General features: G+C 35.9%; 1 protein-coding gene across 3 annotated transcripts in view; it reads left to right on the forward strand.

Moving 5' to 3' along the window:
• The first annotated feature begins 801 nt into the window (after positions 1-801).
• LOC123539260 (NEDD8 ultimate buster 1-like) overlaps positions 802-20,280 on the forward strand; it is a 44,931-nt gene continuing 25,452 nt past the window's right edge. For all 3 annotated transcript variants that reach the window (XM_053529452.1, XM_053529453.1, XM_053529454.1), the window contains exons 1-10: positions 802-939; positions 1,110-1,279; positions 4,916-5,077; positions 6,897-7,061; positions 8,122-8,251; positions 8,465-8,538; positions 11,473-11,579; positions 13,758-13,867; positions 14,919-14,995; positions 15,404-15,511. In XM_053529452.1, coding sequence (XP_053385427.1) covers positions 1,163-1,279; positions 4,916-5,077; positions 6,897-7,061; positions 8,122-8,251; positions 8,465-8,538; positions 11,473-11,579; positions 13,758-13,867; positions 14,919-14,995; positions 15,404-15,511 — 1,050 coding nt within the window. In that variant the 5' untranslated portion in view covers positions 802-939; positions 1,110-1,162. The remainder of the gene's footprint in view (positions 940-1,109; positions 1,280-4,915; positions 5,078-6,896; positions 7,062-8,121; positions 8,252-8,464; positions 8,539-11,472; positions 11,580-13,757; positions 13,868-14,918; positions 14,996-15,403; positions 15,512-20,280) is intronic.

Consider the following 20,280-nt stretch of genomic DNA (forward strand, 5'->3'; position numbering starts at 1 on the left):
CTGCGAAAAACATCTCTTAAGTACACGATAACGAAGGAAAGGGCATCAAAAACGTATGATAAGCAGAAATACAAAATAAGTGACTTTAAAATCCAACCTGAAAAACTCGAAAGCGTTTAATCCTCTGGAGTGTGGGGTTGGAGATGGTGGAGGGAAAGGGAAGGGAGGGGGGGGGGGGGGGGGCTCTTGACACGCTGCTTAACAAACACGTAGGCCCCTAAGTAACTGTCGTGTCTTAAATATCTGTAATTGGCCGTCAAACCTACCATTCTCGCTTGTAGATCATTGAAGTGTTCTTAATCCAGTTTTTTCTTGAAATTTGCAAATCAAGGCTCGTGCGCATGAAATCACTTGTTCTAATCGCACACGTGCATCGTCCAATGATATCCATTTTTTGTCATAAAATTACTCAGTGGTCATTTCGTTTTAACAGACCAATGATTTGAATCTGTGTTTCAGTTTCTGGTTATCTCGGGGAGGAGCTTGGGCGCTGCTGCAACCATTTGTGTCTTCTTTTTTTTGTATGGATTTAGATCTATATGTTTTTTTTTTTTTTTTTTTTTTTTTTATGTCCCAGTCAAGTAAGATCTGCATAATTATTTGTAAAAGAACCCCAATAATTCATACTTCTTATCTCATAAAAACAACAAAAACATGAAATGCTGATTGTAACTTACGCAGGTTCTCAGTCAGAGAAATTTCACGTCGGGATACGCTCCTGTCCTCACCCAGCTTTAAAGGTTTGTAAACGATTTTTAAAAAGTCTGGCTTTTTCAAGTTTTTTTTATTTCATTTGATAAGTAAATAATGTTGTGCTTAATATTTTGATATATTTAGTATCATGTATTGTGAAAAATATTTAATTTAACATTTTCCATCTTTTAATTCGAATATAACGCTAGTGTAATGTAAACAAACAGACGGACGAGGAAAATATTGGTGCGCATTTTCTCTGTTGTTTTATACTTTTCCTATTTACATATTTATTGCAAATAGATAATTTTCATTTTGGACGTGACAGATCAGTTGAAACAAATCAAATGTTTTATTCATTATGTGAAAGAATACTGAAATTTTGAAAAACAGCATGCTGTCATTTCTATTTTCAGTTCTGAAAAATCGTGTGGTGAGCAAGCATTTTTTGGTTCAGTAATAGTACAGTATGGCTTCAGACGAATTCTACAAGAAGCAGATTGGAGCGAAGTTGAACAGAGATAAAGTTAAATTATGGGAGCCACCATACACCAACAAGGATGGAGGTGCTGGGTCTATTCCTCAGGTAATCACTCAAAACTCATTTTCAAATTGGAAGTGTCTAGATAGGGGTACGGATCTGATGTAAACTGATTCTAGAGGATACCTTTAGACAAATCTGTTAGGGGTTTTCAAGGGGGTACAGACCTCATTTTTTTAGAGATTAAGGGTTATTTATATCTTAAATTTTGTTGAAAATGAAATAAAAAATAAGACTTTACCAGTGTTCACTTAAAACTTGGATCTAAATGGTTTACAGATTCCAGCGTTCAACCGATTGTTTACCTTCTCTTTCAAAACCTAAAAACCCGAGGAACTCCAAATGAATTGTCTTTTCCGTGCCGATTAGTTGGTTGTAAAATAAACTGTTGATAATGTTAAATGAGTGCATCTGGCCCTTAAATAAATTCTATTTGAAATTCAGCAGAAAAAATAATAATAATATGCATCTGTTGATAATAATTTGTTAGTTAACAAGATTATTATGATAATTGGCCGATTGTTTAATAATCAATTAACCCACATTAACTAAAACTGTAAAAACTTCCCTTTTATCTTGTAAGGGCTAACAAATGTGTGAAAAACATTAATACCCTTAAGGCCAATTATCATTAAAAATAGTTTTCCCCCATCATATTAAACATTATTTGAGCCGTGCCATGAGAAAACCAACATAGTGGGTGTGCGACCACCATGGATCCAGACCAGCCTGCGCATCCGCGCAGTCTGGTCAGGATCCATGCTGTTCGCTAACAGTTTCTCCAATTCCAATAGGCTTTAAAAGCGAACAGCATGGAGCCTGACCAGACTGCGCGGATGCGCAGGCTGGTCTGGATCCATGCTGGTCGCTTTTAAAGCCACTATGTTGGTTTTCTCATGGCACGGCTCATTTTGTTTAATCTTTATATCTTCTTCTCCGAGCTCTCTGGTGCGTGCACGTTGTGGAGAGGGCACATATGGCGCTAACTGGGTCATGTATATTGTCGACCTAGTGAGCGCCACATGACTAAAACCGGGGAGTGTGGCCGTAAAAAGGGAACAATAATTAACCGGAATGCATCCTGCCAATATGTACAACGTCGTTTCATCGATGGTCTACATGATGAGCCATGCCACGACTTGAGAACCTGAAGAGTTTGCACCCTGCTGGGACTTGTGAATTTGGATATATCTAAATCGACAGCATGTTTTTATCTTGCATTTATTCTGTTTTTAACCGAGCTCTCCGGGTTGGAATCACCGGTTTGGCTGGTGCACTCTTGCCGCTCTTGACGGATACCCGGGCAGAGGGACCAGCAGTAGACCGATGGCATATAGTCTTGGTTTTACTACTTTCCAGGCAGAATATGTTGAGAAGCATCGGACTTGTCGACTCAAGAGGGACCCGAGATGGGCACTGAGGGACGTCAGCTTCAGTTGACTTTGCGGAAATTGTCGCATATCATCAACAATTTGGTCTGCTTTGGTGTCGACAACGATGTAAAGGCTTGCTAAATCTGGGTGCTGAAGATGGCTGATGATGCGAACAACCGAGGGGACTACTACAGATCATAGTGGCAGAATGCAGACCGGATGACCAGACATTTAATATAGCAATAAAAGGAAGGAGGTCTGAACTGTAGAAAGATAACAACGCAGATTTCAACATAACAATGCAGATTTCAACATCTCAACGCAGAATTCAACATAAGAAGGCACCACATAACAGATGTCACAACATAACTATGCAGTCAATATAACTACGCAGATACAACAAACAGGAGTGAAGAAAAGATGATGTTACGAAGGAGGAGGGAAATAGATGTAGAACCAGTCGCCCATATGGTATCAGCCGGTGGCGACTATAAACAAACTCAACACATACATACATCTTTATACCTTTTTTTTTTCTGGCAGTTCAAATCCTCATGATTTATTTGGTGTTCCTCAGTTATTTACGTTTCAAAAGAAAATATAACAAATCTGGTGAATGTTGTTATCTGTAAACCATTTAGATCCAAGTTCAAGGTAAATTTTGATGAAGTTTTATTTGTTATTTTATTTTCAACAAAATGTGAAATATAAATTAATCGCTAGACAAAGGAGGCCCGTACTCCTAGAAAACCCCTGACAGGCTTGTCTAGAGGTACAGATCCATACGTATAGAATCAGATTATAGAGGTATGAATCCATACTCCTAGACACTTCATTTCAAATTATTAAGGCTATAGTCGGTCTAATCCGAGGTATACAGTTTGTTTTATATTGTGACGGTCAAACTGTTGCAGTGGCTGCAAAAGTCAGAAATTAAAAAGCAGCCACTCAGTGACAGTAAGCTTGTCTATTAAGGCTAGAGAACTGGTTCCGGACAAATAACTTCGCTGTCCAGGGAACCGATTCCGGTTCTCTAGCCACTGCCAATTATTAAATCAACAAATTATTCTACAAGTACAATTTGACTTCTGGTATGAATGGCTGGTCTATAGCATAGGTGCTCTGCAGCTGGACATAGAGCAACCAACAAAAGATTGAATCTGGCTCAGCAATGAATGTGACAAAATACGTGATACATTATGTACATGAAGGAAGAGTGAGGCTCCTGGCATTAGATATATGCCTGGTGTGCACTGGCATGTTTTTATTGCTAATCCTGGCTCAGTTCATTTCCATTGGGTGAGAACTACCTTGTCTTTTTTTAATGTCATTGGCAAATTCCGAATACTTTCAAGCAGCATTTGAATATCGATCTGTTGGGTATTTGACGACTATAATGTAAAGAATTTCAAATAGGAGACATAACGGTCAGTCACGGCAGGTAGTCAACCAGGGGGCTGTATGTCCAGCTGCAGAGTACCTGTGGTTTATAGTTTATAAATACTATGTCAGCAGTCTATATACAAATTATGTTTGGTTAGCTTAAGTTAAAATTTAAAGTTTAAGAAATCTGAAAATTATTTCTTGGTTCTGTCGCACACCTTATAAAAGCTGTTTTCTTATATTTTAGTTTATACTAATTTGTTTTAGCTCGATTGTGATGAAAGCTTCAAGCTTATTGGAACCACTCTCGAGGAAGGTGACAAAATTATTAACAATTTTGTAATGGAAGTATGTTAAAGAGGTTGTACTATGTGAAACAAGTGTATGAGAAAGTGTTTATTATAAACACATCCTTACTACATCATATGGGACTAAATATTTCCCAATTTGGAACATTTAAGCGTTAAAATTCCCAATTTTGGGGGTATAGGCAATTAGCTGGAACAAAAACCTGTAGTAGGATGCAGGTTGAGTCTTACTCATTTGAATTGTCAAGACTGCCAGTTAGTTCCATTTGTGGAAAACAGTGATAATCCAAAAATAATAATGTTATCGTTAATATCCTGTTGGACTTAGTTCAACAGATAAGACATGTAGGACAGCATTACAAGTTTCGAACGGTTGCTATTCTCCGTGGATGAATGGCTCATCTTGCATGTCACTGTTCCCTATTCTGTCAGTAAATTTTCAGTGAACATCCCTTAAACTTGTAAGTGGAACTGCCCAGATTGAACGATAGACCAGTCCATTGTAGAAATTTAGCAGGGTGAAGGTTAATAAAGATATAATGAATCTGTATATGCAAGAGATAAATTTATGTAATATCTTTGTGTTTTTTGAAATCTGTCTGATATTTTCTTTTCAGGAACTGATAACTAAATATGCAGCAGAGATAGGTATCTCAGAGTCACAAGTTGCAGCGGTTCTAGATACACTGAGAACACATGCCTTACAGAAATTAGCTGAGAGAGAAAAATACAAAAGTTCGGGTCTAGCCACTCTGAAGATTAAAATATCAGGAAGTCAGGTGTGTTTTTATATAGTTTTCTCTCAGATTGTGCACGTTTTTATAATAAGTTGTAACTTTTACTTATCACACACACACCACCATATAGCACAGAAATAAATCACTAAGTTGAACAAAAAACAGACATGCATGTATGACATAACTTCCCACAAAACTTTAAGGTGTATATATACAGTCAAACTTTGTTGGCTTGGACTCAGATAATTTAAACACTGTTCTGCCCAAACTCCTTGTTAGGTTCGACTAAAATCCCTAATATGTTGTAAATTGTTTCAATGGGTGGAACTACCAGTAGCTTAGAGTTTGCCAGTCTCATTAATTTGAGCGAGCCAAGTAACAGCAGTTACTGTATGTTACACTCGAGACTTAAGGTATGTAGCTTCAGTGCCAAGACAACTGTTTATAGGGTCCATATTGTGTCCATTCCTAATCTGTGCCATCCATCTAGGGATTTAACTATTAACTGACACAAAAGGCAATCTGTTGCATGCAAGACCCAGGCATATATAGTTTCAAGATCAAGGCAACTTCCTTAACTGTACAGTCAAACAAGGAAGTTTATGTATGATCTATGCATAGACGAAAAAATATAATTGAGTCGTGCCATGAGAAAACCAACATAGTGGGTTTGCGACCAGCATGGATCCAGACCCGCGCAGTCTGGTCAGGATCCATGCTGTTTGCTTTTAAAACCTAATTATGCAGTTAGAGAAACCGTTAGCGAACAGCATGGATCCTGACCAGACTGTGTGGATCCATCCTGGTCGCAATGCCACTATGTTGGTTTTCTCATTGCACGGCTCATATAGATCTCTAAAGGGAGTAAAATGTTGTACCCATTATCATTTTTTGCCAGGGCACGCAACTTCTAAGGGGTGACCCATACACCGAGAAATGTTACTGCAATTTATACTGTATAAAATGCCTGAGGAAATTATGTCAAGAGTCTTCAGATTCATTTTATGTTCTGATATGTGCAGTCACAGGGAGTATGCGCCCCGCCCCACTCCCCACCTTAACCATACAATGGTCATAAAATATTGCAACAAACGATTTTATACCAAAAATCTGTGGCAACATTCCCTCAAACAGGAAATAATGTATAAAGTACATTGTAACTTCTGGATTTACATGTTGGCATTTACCCGTAGCTTTATTTTAGCCTTAGTTTTGGAAAAAAACTGTGATCAGTAAGAAAGTTTATACCTTCTAGTTACCTGTATCTGTGTTTAGTAACTTTAAGCAGTATGCTCGGTTTTATTTCATTCTGGTCAGATTCTGGTCCTGTGTTTAGATGTTAAAGACAGAAGTTTCAGAAATGTATATAAGTATATAGTTTGTATCACTGTGAAATCATTAATATTCATGGGGGATTAAGTTCCATGGATTTCGTGGTCGAGTCAATCCACAAAATTTAATCCCAACAAACAAGTAAAATTATTCCCATTCATTTTATGTTCAAAAATTGAAATCCACAAATTCATATTCCCAGGAAATTGCTGTTTTGACCAAAACCACGAAATTTCATGCCCATGAAATTAAATGATTTTACAGTATTTTCTTTATGCAACAAAATATGATGATACATATATATTTGAAGATTTAGTGAACACAGTTTCAGAAAGCATCATAATACACCTTAAATTGTTTTAATTGACATTTCTGACTTAATTTGCATGGTAATGTTTGGAACTAACTTATGCATGATTTAAATTTTGCATGTATTTCCTGTTTTGCATCTCAAAAATATCCCCATACATGTACAATAAGTAAGATGTTGATTAGATTACTTATAGCTAATTCAGTCATCTTTTTCTAGGGAACTAAACAAGTGATGTCTGTGGAAATCAGTCTGACATGTAAAGGGGAAGAGCTGCGTAAGAAAGTCTGTGATAGCTTGGATGATTCTGCCAGGCATTTCAAGATGATTTGTTCAGGACGAGTGATTGCTGAAGATAAAACACTACAGGAGCAAAACATCAGGGTATAACATGTTACAGTGTTTAGATTCATTTCCTTAGCTTGTCAGAATGTCACCCTTCATTGTACATTAGACTATTGTCAGAGGGTGAGAAAAATGTGCAACTAGACAGGGACTTGCACCTGGTCCTCTGAATTACAGCTCCATTTCCCTAGTGAGTGAGCTACTAGGCTGCTGACACATTTTCTCACAATTTTTGTCTTTTGAAATTCTATACATTGATATTTAAATCAGAAATATAAGGTAACATTTTGTCCAAAATGTTGTAAAAATAACAGAGTTTTTAAGATTTCTGATTTAATGAAGTAAAAATCAAGTGTAGATTGAAATTATAACATTAATTTTCTTGAATACAGTTTGCATACAATTTTTTTCAAATATTCTTCCAAAATTTGAATGATCATGCTTGGCTGAATGTAACAAAAAGTATGACTTTAGGTTAGGTTTTGTTTTCATTTCTGTGTTACCCATGCCATATAAATTGACGAACATTCAGGGGAAAATTTGGATACATTTTGCTTAAAACGGTCTCCGGATTTAGTTTGCAAATCCGAAATTTTCGCAAACTCAGCTACCTTTTATCTTTGACTTTTATGTGATCTTCTGACACCTAACAACAGTTCGGGTCTCATAGAGAAATAATTGGCCATTTCCTTTCAAATATCTCAAGCATTATTTTCTATAGCCCTTATTTCTAAGCATTTTAAATTTTCAAACTTAAATTTAGACTTCAGTCAGTTAAATTTTCTTTTAGTCAATCTTGTTTAGATAAGCACAGACTTTTAATGAAACTGTACATGTATGTCCCACTTATAGTTACATATAGCTCTTTAAAATTTCAGCAGTATATATTCTATGGCAGTCTAGAAAAGAGTCAAAGTGTAAACAAAGATAAACATGTGCCGCAATCTTATTTGCATTGAATTCATTTGCATCATAATAAAAAGTTATTTTTTGTAAGACAGAAATATTTAGTCTAGCAATTGGATAACATTTTTAGAAATGACTTTGGTCAATCTTCAACTTTGATTACAAAATGTACATGTTTTATAATACTCTTCAGAATGGAAGTCAGATTCTGGCCCTGTGTTTGAAAGTTTCGGAGACAGAGGCGCAGGCCGAGGATAAAATATCAGCAGAGATTCAAGACTTCAGACATGCTGCAGAATTACTCTCAAACAGAGCTGAGCAAGGTATTGTAATAATGAGCTGCGTCATGAGTAAACCGACGTAAATTAAAAAATCGTACCTTTTAAATCATACAGTGTGTTTTCAAACCATTTTGGAGTTTTGAGATGCAAAAAGTTGCAAAAAGATGTAACTTGTGGTAAATATGAGTCCCATAGAAGTGGAAAAATTCTGATACAATATGTAACATTTTTTTCTCTCTTTTTTTTTTCCTACAGAATATGATGAAATGGACATACAGATTGCGGACCAGTCTGGTAAACCTATACAGCTACCACCAGGAGAAAAGAGGGTAAACACATATATACCCATAACAAACTTTAGATTATTTAAGCCTGAACCAATTTTGGATATTTTTATGAAAAAAAAAAAAAAAAGAAAAACAACAAAAAATACATGTAGTTTTTATTTTAGATTGTATAATTTTATGTTTAACAAGTATATATTTCATAAACTGTGATATTTTGTAAAATTCTGGAGCCTTAAATATTCCCATTGCAGTAAGATAGGCTGGTAAGGTCATATATACACAATATCAGATATGCACATTATATGCCAAAGTACATTATTAGTAAAAAGCAGTTTCTTGATGGTTTGCTACAATTTTTTTTTACATGCATTAGGTATGCTCACTGTTATGCATATCTTATTTCTGGTTAACACCAAAGATAATAGAAGTCACCTTTGGAGATAATATATATCAGTTTAGCATGTACATCATTTTCAAGATTATCAGTACAAGTCATGATTAAAAGGAAGCGGTGGTTTAGTTTTTAAGCAGTCAGTCACTCAGGCTGGAACCCATGGGTCCTAGCCCTACAGAGTGAACGTTAATCTACATAATTTTCTAAAACACAAATACTCAAGTTTCCATTATATCCGGCGGTTACCATGAAATTGCTTAATTAAGTTAACACATAAAATAACCCAGTTAACAGTTCTAAGTATCAACTAAACTATTTATTGGAATTTACATCTGATGGGTAAATTGATGTTTCATGGGTACATAACTCTTTTTCAATACCGTTGACCTATGATTTTTACTGACAATGCATATTTTAGTTTCTAAGATGATTGTCCTTCAATATCCAAGGTTTGAAGAAATTCTATTATTGGGAAAAATTTTGCCCGAATGCTAGCAAACGCCTTTAAGTTTTAAATTCTTTTCTTGCATTTCATTTTTGACTGTTTTTATGCCCCCGAAGGGAGGCATATTAGTTTTCAACTGTCCGTCCGTTCGTTAGTTAGTTAGTTCGTTTGTTAGTTTGTCACAGCGTTAACTTTTTGCATGAAGGCACTTTACTCGCGAACCACTGCACCCAGGACCTTCAAACTTCACATGCTGATAGTACTTACTGAGTACACCACCCCTACTGACTTTGGGGTCACCAGGTCAAAGGTCAAGGTCACAGGGGCCAACATTAACTTTTTGCATGAAGGCACTTTACTCGCGAACCACTGCACCCAGGACCTTCAAACTTCACGTGCTGATAGTACTTATTGAGTACACCACCCCTACTGACTTTGGGGTCACCAGGTCAAAGGTCAAGGTCACAGGGGCCAATGTTAACTTTTTGCATGAAGGCACTTTACTCGCGAACCACTGCACCCAGGACCTTCAAACTTCACATGCTGATAGTACTTATTGAGTACACCACCCCTACTGACTTTGGGGTCAAAGTCAAGGTCACAGGGGCCAACGTTAACTTTTTGCATGAAGGCACTTTACTCGCGAACCACTGCACCCAGGACCTTCAAACTTCACGTGCTGATAGTACTTATTGAGTACACCACTCCTACTGACTTTGGGGTCACCAGGTCAAAGGTCAAGGTCACAGGGGCCAACGTTAATTTTTTGCATGAAGGCACTTTTCTTGCGACCCACTTCACCCAGGACCTTCAAACTTTACGTGCTGATAGTTCTTTATAAGTACACCAATCCTACTGACTTTGGGGTCACTAGGTCAAAGGTCAAGGTCACAGGGGCCAATGTTAACTTTTTGCATGAAGGCACTTTACATGCAAACCACTTCATTCAGGACCTTCAAACTTCACATGCTGATAGTACTTATTGAGTACACCACCCCTACTGACTTTGGGGTCACCAGGTCAAAGGTCAAGGTGCTGCGGGGGTATTTGTCACCATTAGTGACAGCTCTTGTTTGATATTTTTTCATGCCACTTTTGTTTAATATTAAGGTATTTAGATATCATTTATCTGTCACCTTTGATAAAAACACAATGTTAAGTTGTCCATTACTTACATGGAACAGGCCATTCTGTTACAGACTCCAGGAATAATTGGCACTGATAGGCACTGATCTCCAGATTTTGGCTAGAAATGATATAGCAGCCATTGAAGTTGTTCATGGTGTGATTATTAGAAAATGAGACTTTGTTTCTCAACTACTTTTAAATTAAAAATGCCAAACCAGGGAAAAAACATGTTTTGGTCAGGAATGGAACCCTGGCAGCCACTGCAGTAAAATATTTTCTGCATTCTTGACCAATACACCATGGAGGCATATATACTTCATAAAATATAAAGCTTTATAATTTAGGCAGCTTACCTCTAGTACCCCATTACAAACATAAAAAATATTCAATTTTAGATGAAAAAAAACAACAACATATATTTTTGCAATTCTTGTGTGTTTCCTTAACATATAATTTGTCAGTAACTAAGTTTCAAAGCCTTCTTAAGTAATATAGTAAAAATTGTTATGTTAACTGACTGCCAATATATATTGTTAAATCTAGTCTGTGTTCAGACCCTGTGTTTTGTTGAGGCTATACAAATTTTGTATCATTATGTCCCTTCTGTTCTCAAAACATAGATAATCAGAGCCAACACTGATGAAGTCAGAATATATAAAAGAATTATTATTAAAAAAAAAGATTATCAAGTCTGTAGCCATACTGTGTTAAATCATGAATATTTGTAGAGAAGTCATTTTCATCGATTTTGTGGTTTCGTCAGTCCACGAAATCTTGAGAAGTGGAAATCCACAAAATACCTAAAGAAACAACCATTTCTAGCAGAAAATTTATACAAACAAAATTTAGTCATTTTACAGCAACTTAGTCACAATTAAGAATTGGTTTAAAACTTTACCAAACTATATAAAACCTGATAGAAAAGGATAATTATGTATCTTTTTTAACAGTTTGAAGCTTTGGTAACACTTATAGTTTGTACTTTATTTATTTTTTTACTTATTTTCAGGCATTGACACTTGCTATGGCACTTCATGAGAAAGGGAGACAAGCCCTGAAGAAGAAGAATGTGACCCTGGCCTTACCTCTCTTGCTGGAGGCAGATAAAGAGTTCAAGTAATTTGTTTAGTTTATTGGTTTATTTATTAACTGGACTGTTAAGATACAATACATTGGCCTATATGTTTGTGGAAGCTAGCATGCAGTTCATGGAGAAAGATGACAATTTAATTGTAGCACCACCATAATTAATACTAAGTAATGCCTGCCTGCTAAGTTCAGTAGGGAGAGTGCAATTTATGGTTCGCAGAGGTCTTGAGTTTGATCCCTGGGTAACACCATAATGCATGTGTTCTCTATAACAACTGTGATGGAAAAAATTTGATTCATGTGAAGCAGTTGGCACCTACTTGAAGATGACAGGTTAGTACTGGTAAAGGATTCAGTAACACTAAGTCTTGGTTGGTTTATTGTTCATTGTTGCTTACATGAAATACTGTTGGAAAACAGGTGCTTAACACCAAACAGGCAAATACAATACTAATGAAGTCTTTGGTTGAAAATGTAACTAATAAATTTTCAGGCAGTGTATATTAGATATTCTTAACTTTGTTGATAACTATGCCAATCTATATTTGGTTATACATGTAGTCTTACATCGAAAATGTTAAATATTTTGTAATTTTCAGACAGTGTAGAGCAGATATTCTCAACTCTGTTGATAACTGTGCCATTCTATGCTTGGATATAGTTTTACGTGGAAAATGTTTATCTTCTGTAATTTTCAGACAGTGTAGAGCAGACATTCTCAACTCAGTGGATAACTATGCCATTCTATGTTTAGATATAGTTTTACATGGAAAATGTTTATCTTTTGTAATTTTCAGACAATGTAGGGCAGATATTCTCAACTCTATTGATAACTATGCCAATCTATATTTGGTTATACATGTAGTCTTACATCGAAAATGTTAAATATTTTGTAATTTTCAGACAATGTAGAGCAGATATTCTCAACTCTGTTGATAACTATGCCATTCTATGCTTGGATATAGTTTTACATGGAAAATGTTTATCTTCTGTAATTTTCAGACAGTGTAGAGCAGATATTCTCAACTTTGTTGATAACTATGCCATTCTATGCTTGGATATAGTTTTACATGGAAAATGTTTATCTTCTGTAATTTTTAGACAGTGTAGAGCAGACGTTCTCAACTCAGTGGATAACTATGCCATTATATGTTTAGATATAGTTTTACATGGAAAATGTTTATCTTTTGTAATTTTCAGACAATGTAGGGCAGATATTCTCAACTCTGTTGATAACTATGCCATTCTATGCTTGGATATAGTTTTACATGGAAAATGTTTATCTGTTGTAATTTTCAGACAGTGTAGAGCAGACATTCTCAACTCAGTGGATAACTATGCCATTCTATGTTTAGATATAGTTTTACATGGAAAATGTTTATCTTTTGTAATTTTCAGACAGTGTAGAGCAGACATTCTCAACTCTGTTGATAACTATGCCATTCTATGTTTAGATATAGTTTTACATGGAAAATGTTTATCTTCTGTAATTTTCAGACAGTGTAGGGCAGATATTCTCAACTCAGTGGATAACTATGCCATTCTATGCTTGGATATAGTTTTACATGGAAAATGTTTATCTTTTGTAATTTTCAGACAGTGTAGAGCAGATATTCTCAACTCTGTTGATAACTATGCCATTCTATGCTTGGATATAGTTTTACATGGAAAATGTTTATCTTTTGTAATTTTCAGACAATGTAGGGCAGATATTCTCATCTCAGTGGATAACTATGCCATTCTATGTTTAGATATAGTTTTACATGAAAAATGTTTATCTTTTGTAATTTTCAGACAGTGTAGAGCTTGTAGAGCAGACATTCTCAACTCAGTGGATAACTATGCCATTCTATGCTTGGATATAGATTTACATGGAAAATGTTTATCTTTTGTACTTTTCAGACAGTGTAGAGCAGATATTCTCAACTCTGTTGATAACTACATGTATGCCATTCTATGTTTAGATATAGTTTTACATGAAAAATGTTTATCTTTTGTAATTTTCAGACAGTGTAGAGCAGACATTCTCAACTCTTTTGATAACTATGCCATTCTATGTTTAGATATAGTTTTACATGGAAAATGTTTATCTTTTGTAATTTTCAGACAATGTAGGGCAGATATTCTCATCTCAGTGGATAACTATGCCATTCTATGTTTAGATATAGTTTTACATGAAAAATGTTTATCTTTTGTAACTTTCAGACAATGTAGGGCAGATATTCTCAACTCTGTGGATAACTATGCCATTCTGTGTTTGGATATAGTCTGGTGTTATCTCTGTCTCAAACATGTTGAAGATCTCCCTGATGCTGGTAAGTATACTCCTGTTCTTTTGAAAAAAAATGTAAATCTAGACCGAAGATATATTTTATTTTTAGCTCAACTATTCTAAGAATAGTCCAAACTTTTCTACTCACCTTGGTGTCAGTGTCACACTTTGGATAAAGTTTTGCATGCTAGTTTATATAGCTATCTTGGCATATAGCCTTGAATGAGTCCATGGAGTATCTATTCCTCATTGTATTACCACATGTATTTGTATCAAGTTGTACACTGATTCAGTCTTGATTACATGCAGAAATATTATTCAAGGTTTATTTTCTTTCAAAAACAAAGGAAGTTTTCCAACTAGACGAACAAAGTCGTTACAAGTCAGCACATGTTTCGAAGTTTAACAAAATAGCATGGGTGGCATGGGAAATTAGTTTTCAGCAGTGCAGCTTTATAGTAGTAGTAGTTAGAACTACTACTGTCACAGCTTAATGATAGCATGCAGGCCAGAAGCTATGCGTAACGAACAATAATATCAGAAGATCAACTGATTGCCTAATGATTGTGATGTAACTAGGTAGCCATAGTGTTGCCATCTTTCCCTTCCAAAATGACATGAATTATTTGCAGGGGAAAATAATTTCTATTATATTCAAATGACAATTTCACTGTTTCAGTAACGATATGTAGTGCTAACATAAAAACTTTCTGTGATGTGTGGTGTTTGTCAGTCCCAAGTGAAGTTTTGTTAATTTTATCAGGAAATGTTGTAAATATATCAATACACAAGAATTATTGGTGCTTAAATCTTGTTATTCACAATTTTATTGCAGAAATGACATTATGTTTGGATCATCATAGTGCAGTTAGTGAAATTGTCTTCTCAAAATTTTATTTTTCATTTAAATTACACGAGAAAACATATATAAGTAATTTGACATCCATGAATTCATTAATTCGAAAAAAATGAAACTTCTTGCTTATTAAATGAAATTATTTCGCTGTATAAAAATACTATATTAGTTCTCAAACACTTTTCTTATAGATCTCCTGTTTTCTAAAAGCATTAAGTGACACATTTTTCATTTACAGAGGAGAGATTGAGAAACAGTGAGAATTTCTTCCAGAAGAGCTATGGTTCTGATCTCCAGAGGCTCATGGCAGTTAAGGTAAAAAGTTACATTTGTCAGTGGTCCAGTTATATGATATTTGTCACTAGTGTACTTTTATGATATACTTGCTTAACAGTTTCTTTTTGAGGTCACAGAATGTTTTGTATTCTCAAGATGGGAATCTGGGTTTCCCAAGCGGAAGAATTTAAGGAAAGGTATGACTCAGGAGAGTTTTCATGTTAGTGTTTGTTACCTCTTACTGAACCCCATGATGAAATGATTTTACTAATTCATGACAGCCTGTCCTCTTGACACCAGGAATCTTTTTTTTCCAGGAGCATTGACTGTAGTACTATACCTGTCCAGAACCTAAGGTTATAAGGTTATAAAACACTGTAGGAGATGAGACTGATGCTTTTTACCTTAGTTTAATCATGGGCTTACAGATTTGTATTCATGTTTTAGGGTTCATCAGGGGAGGAGCTGGCATTGTTTATGAAGCTACATTTGCTACAAGGAATTGTTGCTTTCCACCAACATAGAATGGAAGAGGCTTCAAACTTACTGTCTAAGGTAGATGATATTCTAAATAGCTTGTACACACTTGTCTTCAGAAAAGTTGCTATGAGTGATATGCTATTAATATATATAGTTCAGCTTTCACTTGCGTTCTTTTTTTTCTATTTTGGAAATAGTGACGTTATAATTTATGTGATTAAGTATGCAGCCATCTGTACATGCAAATTAAATTGAAAATGCAAATAATTCAAAAAGTATCTTAAAAGCTAGAATCTCCAAATCTCATGTAATTATTAATAAGGACATGACCTTTGTTATCCAGGAGTAAGAGTTTTTCCCCTTTATGTGGAAAAATAGGGATTTTTGACTTCTAGAAAGTAGGGAAAAAATGGCTAGTCATTCTGTCAGCAATATATAAAAATCTGTCAGAAATTGAACTCTAATGCAGAACAAAAAAAGCCGCTGTAAACTGCCAGTTTAACACGCTAGATTCTGCACCAGTATTTTTAGCTCACCTGTCACAAAGTGCATAGTACATCGTCCGTCAACAATTTCTAAAAAAAAATCTTCTTCTTCGAAACAACTGGGCAGAATTACACCAAACTTCACAGGAATGATCCTTGATTGGCCCCCTTTCAAAATTGTTCAAAGAATTGAATTCCATGCAGAACTCTGCAACCAAAAGGAAAAACTTTAAAAATCTTCTTGTCCAAAACCACAGGGCATAGGGCTTTGATATCTGTTGTGTAGCATCATCTAGTGGTCCTGTGCCAAAATTGTTCAAATTATCCCCATAGGGTCAAATATGGCCCAGCCCCGGGGTCAGATGGTTTCTATAGACTTATATAGGGAAAACTTTGAAAATCTTCTTGTACAAAACCACATGGCCTAGGGCTTTGATATTTGGTTTGTAGCATCATCTAGTAGTCCTCTACCAAGATTGTTCAAATTATCCCCATAGGGTCAAATATGGCCTTACCCCGGTTTTACATAGACTTATATAGGAAAAAAAGTTTAAATTCTTGTTTAAAACCACAACACTTAGACCTTTGATATTTGGTTTGTAGCATAGTTTATGGTCCTCAACGAAAATTGTACAAATTGTACCCCTTGAGTGAAAAGAGGCCCTACCCTGGGGGTCCCAAGTTTTATATAGACTTATATAGGAAAAAGCTTTAAAAGTCTTCTTGTCTGAAACCATACAATTTAAGCTTTTGATATTTGGTATGATGCATTGTCTAGTAGTCCTCTACCAAACTTGTCCAAATTATGCCCCTTGGGTTAAAAGAGGCCCCGCTGTGGGGTCATTTAGTTGTTATGTGAGTTATATAAGAAAAATACTTAAAAAATCATCTGATCCTATTTCCAAGACTGTTTAATTATGATTACCTGATGATCCCAAGTAATATTATGTCACTTGACTGTGACCTTGACCTACTGACCTACTTTCTTGTTTTTTTAAGATACAGCCTTGAAATTTTGATGACATACACAGTTTTGCATACAAATCGTAAAACTGAATTTCATTGACCATGAATGTGACCTACTGACTTTCTTAATATTTTATCATCAGTTTGACATTTGAAACATGTAGCTCATATTACTCAGGTGAGCGATCCAGGGTCATCATGACCCTCTTGTTTTAATGATGCCATTTTGTCTCAAATGTTGCAGTTCTCAGGATACGATAAATGTCATTCAGTCAGACCGCATCCGGTTGAAAAACAGCGGACCACATCAAAATTTTGCGGTCATGTCCATTGGACCAACAACTTTCTAGAAGTGTGCTAAATAACCTAATGATGGATCAATACAAATATTATAGTGTAAGGGGATGGTGCACACCCAACTTCTATATGGATCTCAATGTACAGAGACTGCAGAAGTATTGCCCTTGAACTGTTTTAAAATCATGAATTTCCCCAAGACAAAGTAATTCAATAATGGATCTTCATCAGATTTAAGACAAATCTAATTTGCTTTAGGGTCGGTGCCTGTACATCTTTCATTTGAACCTTTTAAGTAACTGCAGAGTTATTGCCCTTTAAATGTTTTAAAATTCATAAATATATTTGTAAATTAAATATCTTTCTCATTATAGTTCCCTAATTCTCAGCTGGAATATAAGTTCACTGAATTTGCTTGTTGACTTAAAATCTGTTTAAATGTCCATTCGACCCGCCCGTTTAGCTCAGTAGGTAGAGCGTTGGTCTACAGATTGCGGGGTCGTGAGTTCGATTCTCGGGCGGGGCGTATATTCTCCGTGACTATTTGATAAACGACATTGTGTCTGAAATCATTAGTCCTCCACCTCTAATCCATGTTGGGAAGTTGGCAGTTACTTGTGGAGAACAGGTTTGTACTGGTACAGAATCCAAGAACACTGGCTAGGTTAACTGCCCGCCACTACTTGATTGATTATATTGTTGAGAAAAAAAACGGCGTTAAACCCAAACAAACAAAAAATGTCCATTCAGTAATTTTGAGTAAATGAATTTGTTGCAATTATTATACCCCCATAAGTCTTCTAAACAGTCATGTAATTCTAAAAGTCTGATTCTTTACAGTCAGTTAACTGCTTTAAAACAGATCTTTATTACCGGTTGAAAACTGTCATCCATGAAGGGATTTAATATTACTTAGCGCCCATGTTCCCCAAGATGAGATGACGTGTTGTGTGCAAAGTGCCGACCCCTAGCTCAAAGGTCAAGGTCACAATTAGAGGTCAGAGGTCAGGTTTTCTCCTGTACAGTCCAGAACTCTGACATCCATCAAGGAATTTTAATATTACTTGGCATAAATGATTCCCATGGTGAAACAATGTGTAATGCGCAACACCCAGAACCCAAGCTTAAAGGTCAAGGTCACACTTGGAGATCAAAGGTTAATGTGACATTTTTCCTGTCCGGTGTATAACTTTGTCATGCAAAACAGGATTTGAATATTACTTGGCACACATGTTCATCACTGTGAGAGGGAGTGTCATGCACAAGAACCTGGTCCTAAGTCAAAGGTCAAGGTCACACACAGATGCCAAAGGTCATATACAAGAATGACATTGTCTGGAACACTTCTTCTTCATGCATGGCGGGATTTTGATGTAACTTGGCATAAATGTTCACTATTATAAGACTGATTGTTGTGCGCAAGAACCAGGTCCCTAGGTCTAAGGTCAAGGTCAAGCTTAGAGGTCAAATGCCAAAGTCAAGAATTACTTTGTCCAGAGCATTTCTTCTTTATGCATGGAGGGATTTTGATGTAACTTGGCACAAATGTTTTACACTATGAGGCACTCTCGTTTTTTTAGAATTCTGTCCCTTTGTTTTACTATTGATAGGTTATATTCTAACTTACTTATTACAGGCCGTAGGGTAAAATCGAGACCAGTTTTCTGTGGTACAACCAGTATGTTACATCCAATTTTTACGTATTTTGACCTATCTCTTCCTGGTAAAGAGTTTTGTGTGGACTTATATGGATTTTTAGCCCACCATCATCAGATGGTGGGCTATTCAAATCACTCGGCGTCCGTGGTCAGTCGTCCGTCCGTTAACAATTTCTCGTTATCCCATCTCCTCAGAAACTACCAGCGTGATTTGACCAAACTTTGTCAGAATGATGTATTGTTACCCTAGTTGTGTCCCCCTGAAAATCAGACTGGTTCAACAGTTTTTAGTGAGTTATGGCCCTTTGTTTATTTCTATAATTTACATAGATTTTTATAGGGAAAAACTTTGAAAATCTTCTTGTCCAAAACCACATAGCCTAGGGCTTTGATATTTGTTATGAAGCATCATCTAGTGGTCCTCTATGAAGATGATTCAAATTATTTCCCTGGGGTCTTATATGGCCCAGCCCTAGGCGTCACATGGTTTATACAGACTTATATAGGGAAAAACTTCGAAAAACCTCTTTTTCAAAACCACAGGGCCTAGGGCTTTGATATTTTGTATGTGACATCATCTAGTGGTCTTCTATTAAGATTGTTCAAAATTTCCCCCTAGGGTCAAATATGGTCCCGCCCCGATTTTGACCTAGTGACCTACTTTCACATTTCTCAAGCTAAAGCCTTCAAATTTGGACCACATGCATAGTTTTGTGTACCGAAACAAACTTTAACCTTTACATTGACCTAGTGACCTACTTTCACATTTTTGAAGGTACAGGCTTCAAATTTGGACCACATGCATAGTTCTGTGTTCCGAGATAAAATTTGACCTTGATTTTGACCTAGTGACCTACTTTCACATTTCTCGAGCTACAGCCTTCAAATTTGGACCACTTGTATAGTTTTGTGTACCGAAATGAACTTTGACCTTAAGATTGACCTAGTGACCTACTTTCACATTTCTGTAGCTACAGGCTTCAAATTTAGACCACATGCATAGGGTTGTGTACCGAAACAAACTTTGACCTTGACATTGACCTAGTGACCTACTTTCACATTTTTTAAGGTACAGGCTTTAAATTTGGACCACATGCATAGATTTGTGTTCTGAAGTGTAATTTGACCTTGATTTTGACCTAGTGACCTACTTTCACATTTCTCAAGCTACAGCCTTCAAATTTGGACCACTTGCATAGTTTTGTGTACCAAAATAAACTTTGACCTTAAGATTGACCTAGTGACCTACTTTCAAATTTCTCAAACTACAGCCTTCAAACTTGATGCACATGCATAGTTTTGTGTACAAAGAACTTTGTCCTTGAAATTGATGTAGTGACCTACTTTCACATTTCTCAAGCTACAGCTTTCGAATTTGGACCACATGCATTGTGTTGTTTACGGAAATGAAATTTGACCTTGAGCTAGTCAATAAGTC

Source organism: Mercenaria mercenaria, chromosome 18 (assembly GCF_021730395.1).
Source record: "Mercenaria mercenaria strain notata chromosome 18, MADL_Memer_1, whole genome shotgun sequence".
NCBI lineage: Eukaryota > Metazoa > Mollusca > Bivalvia > Venerida > Veneridae > Mercenaria > Mercenaria mercenaria.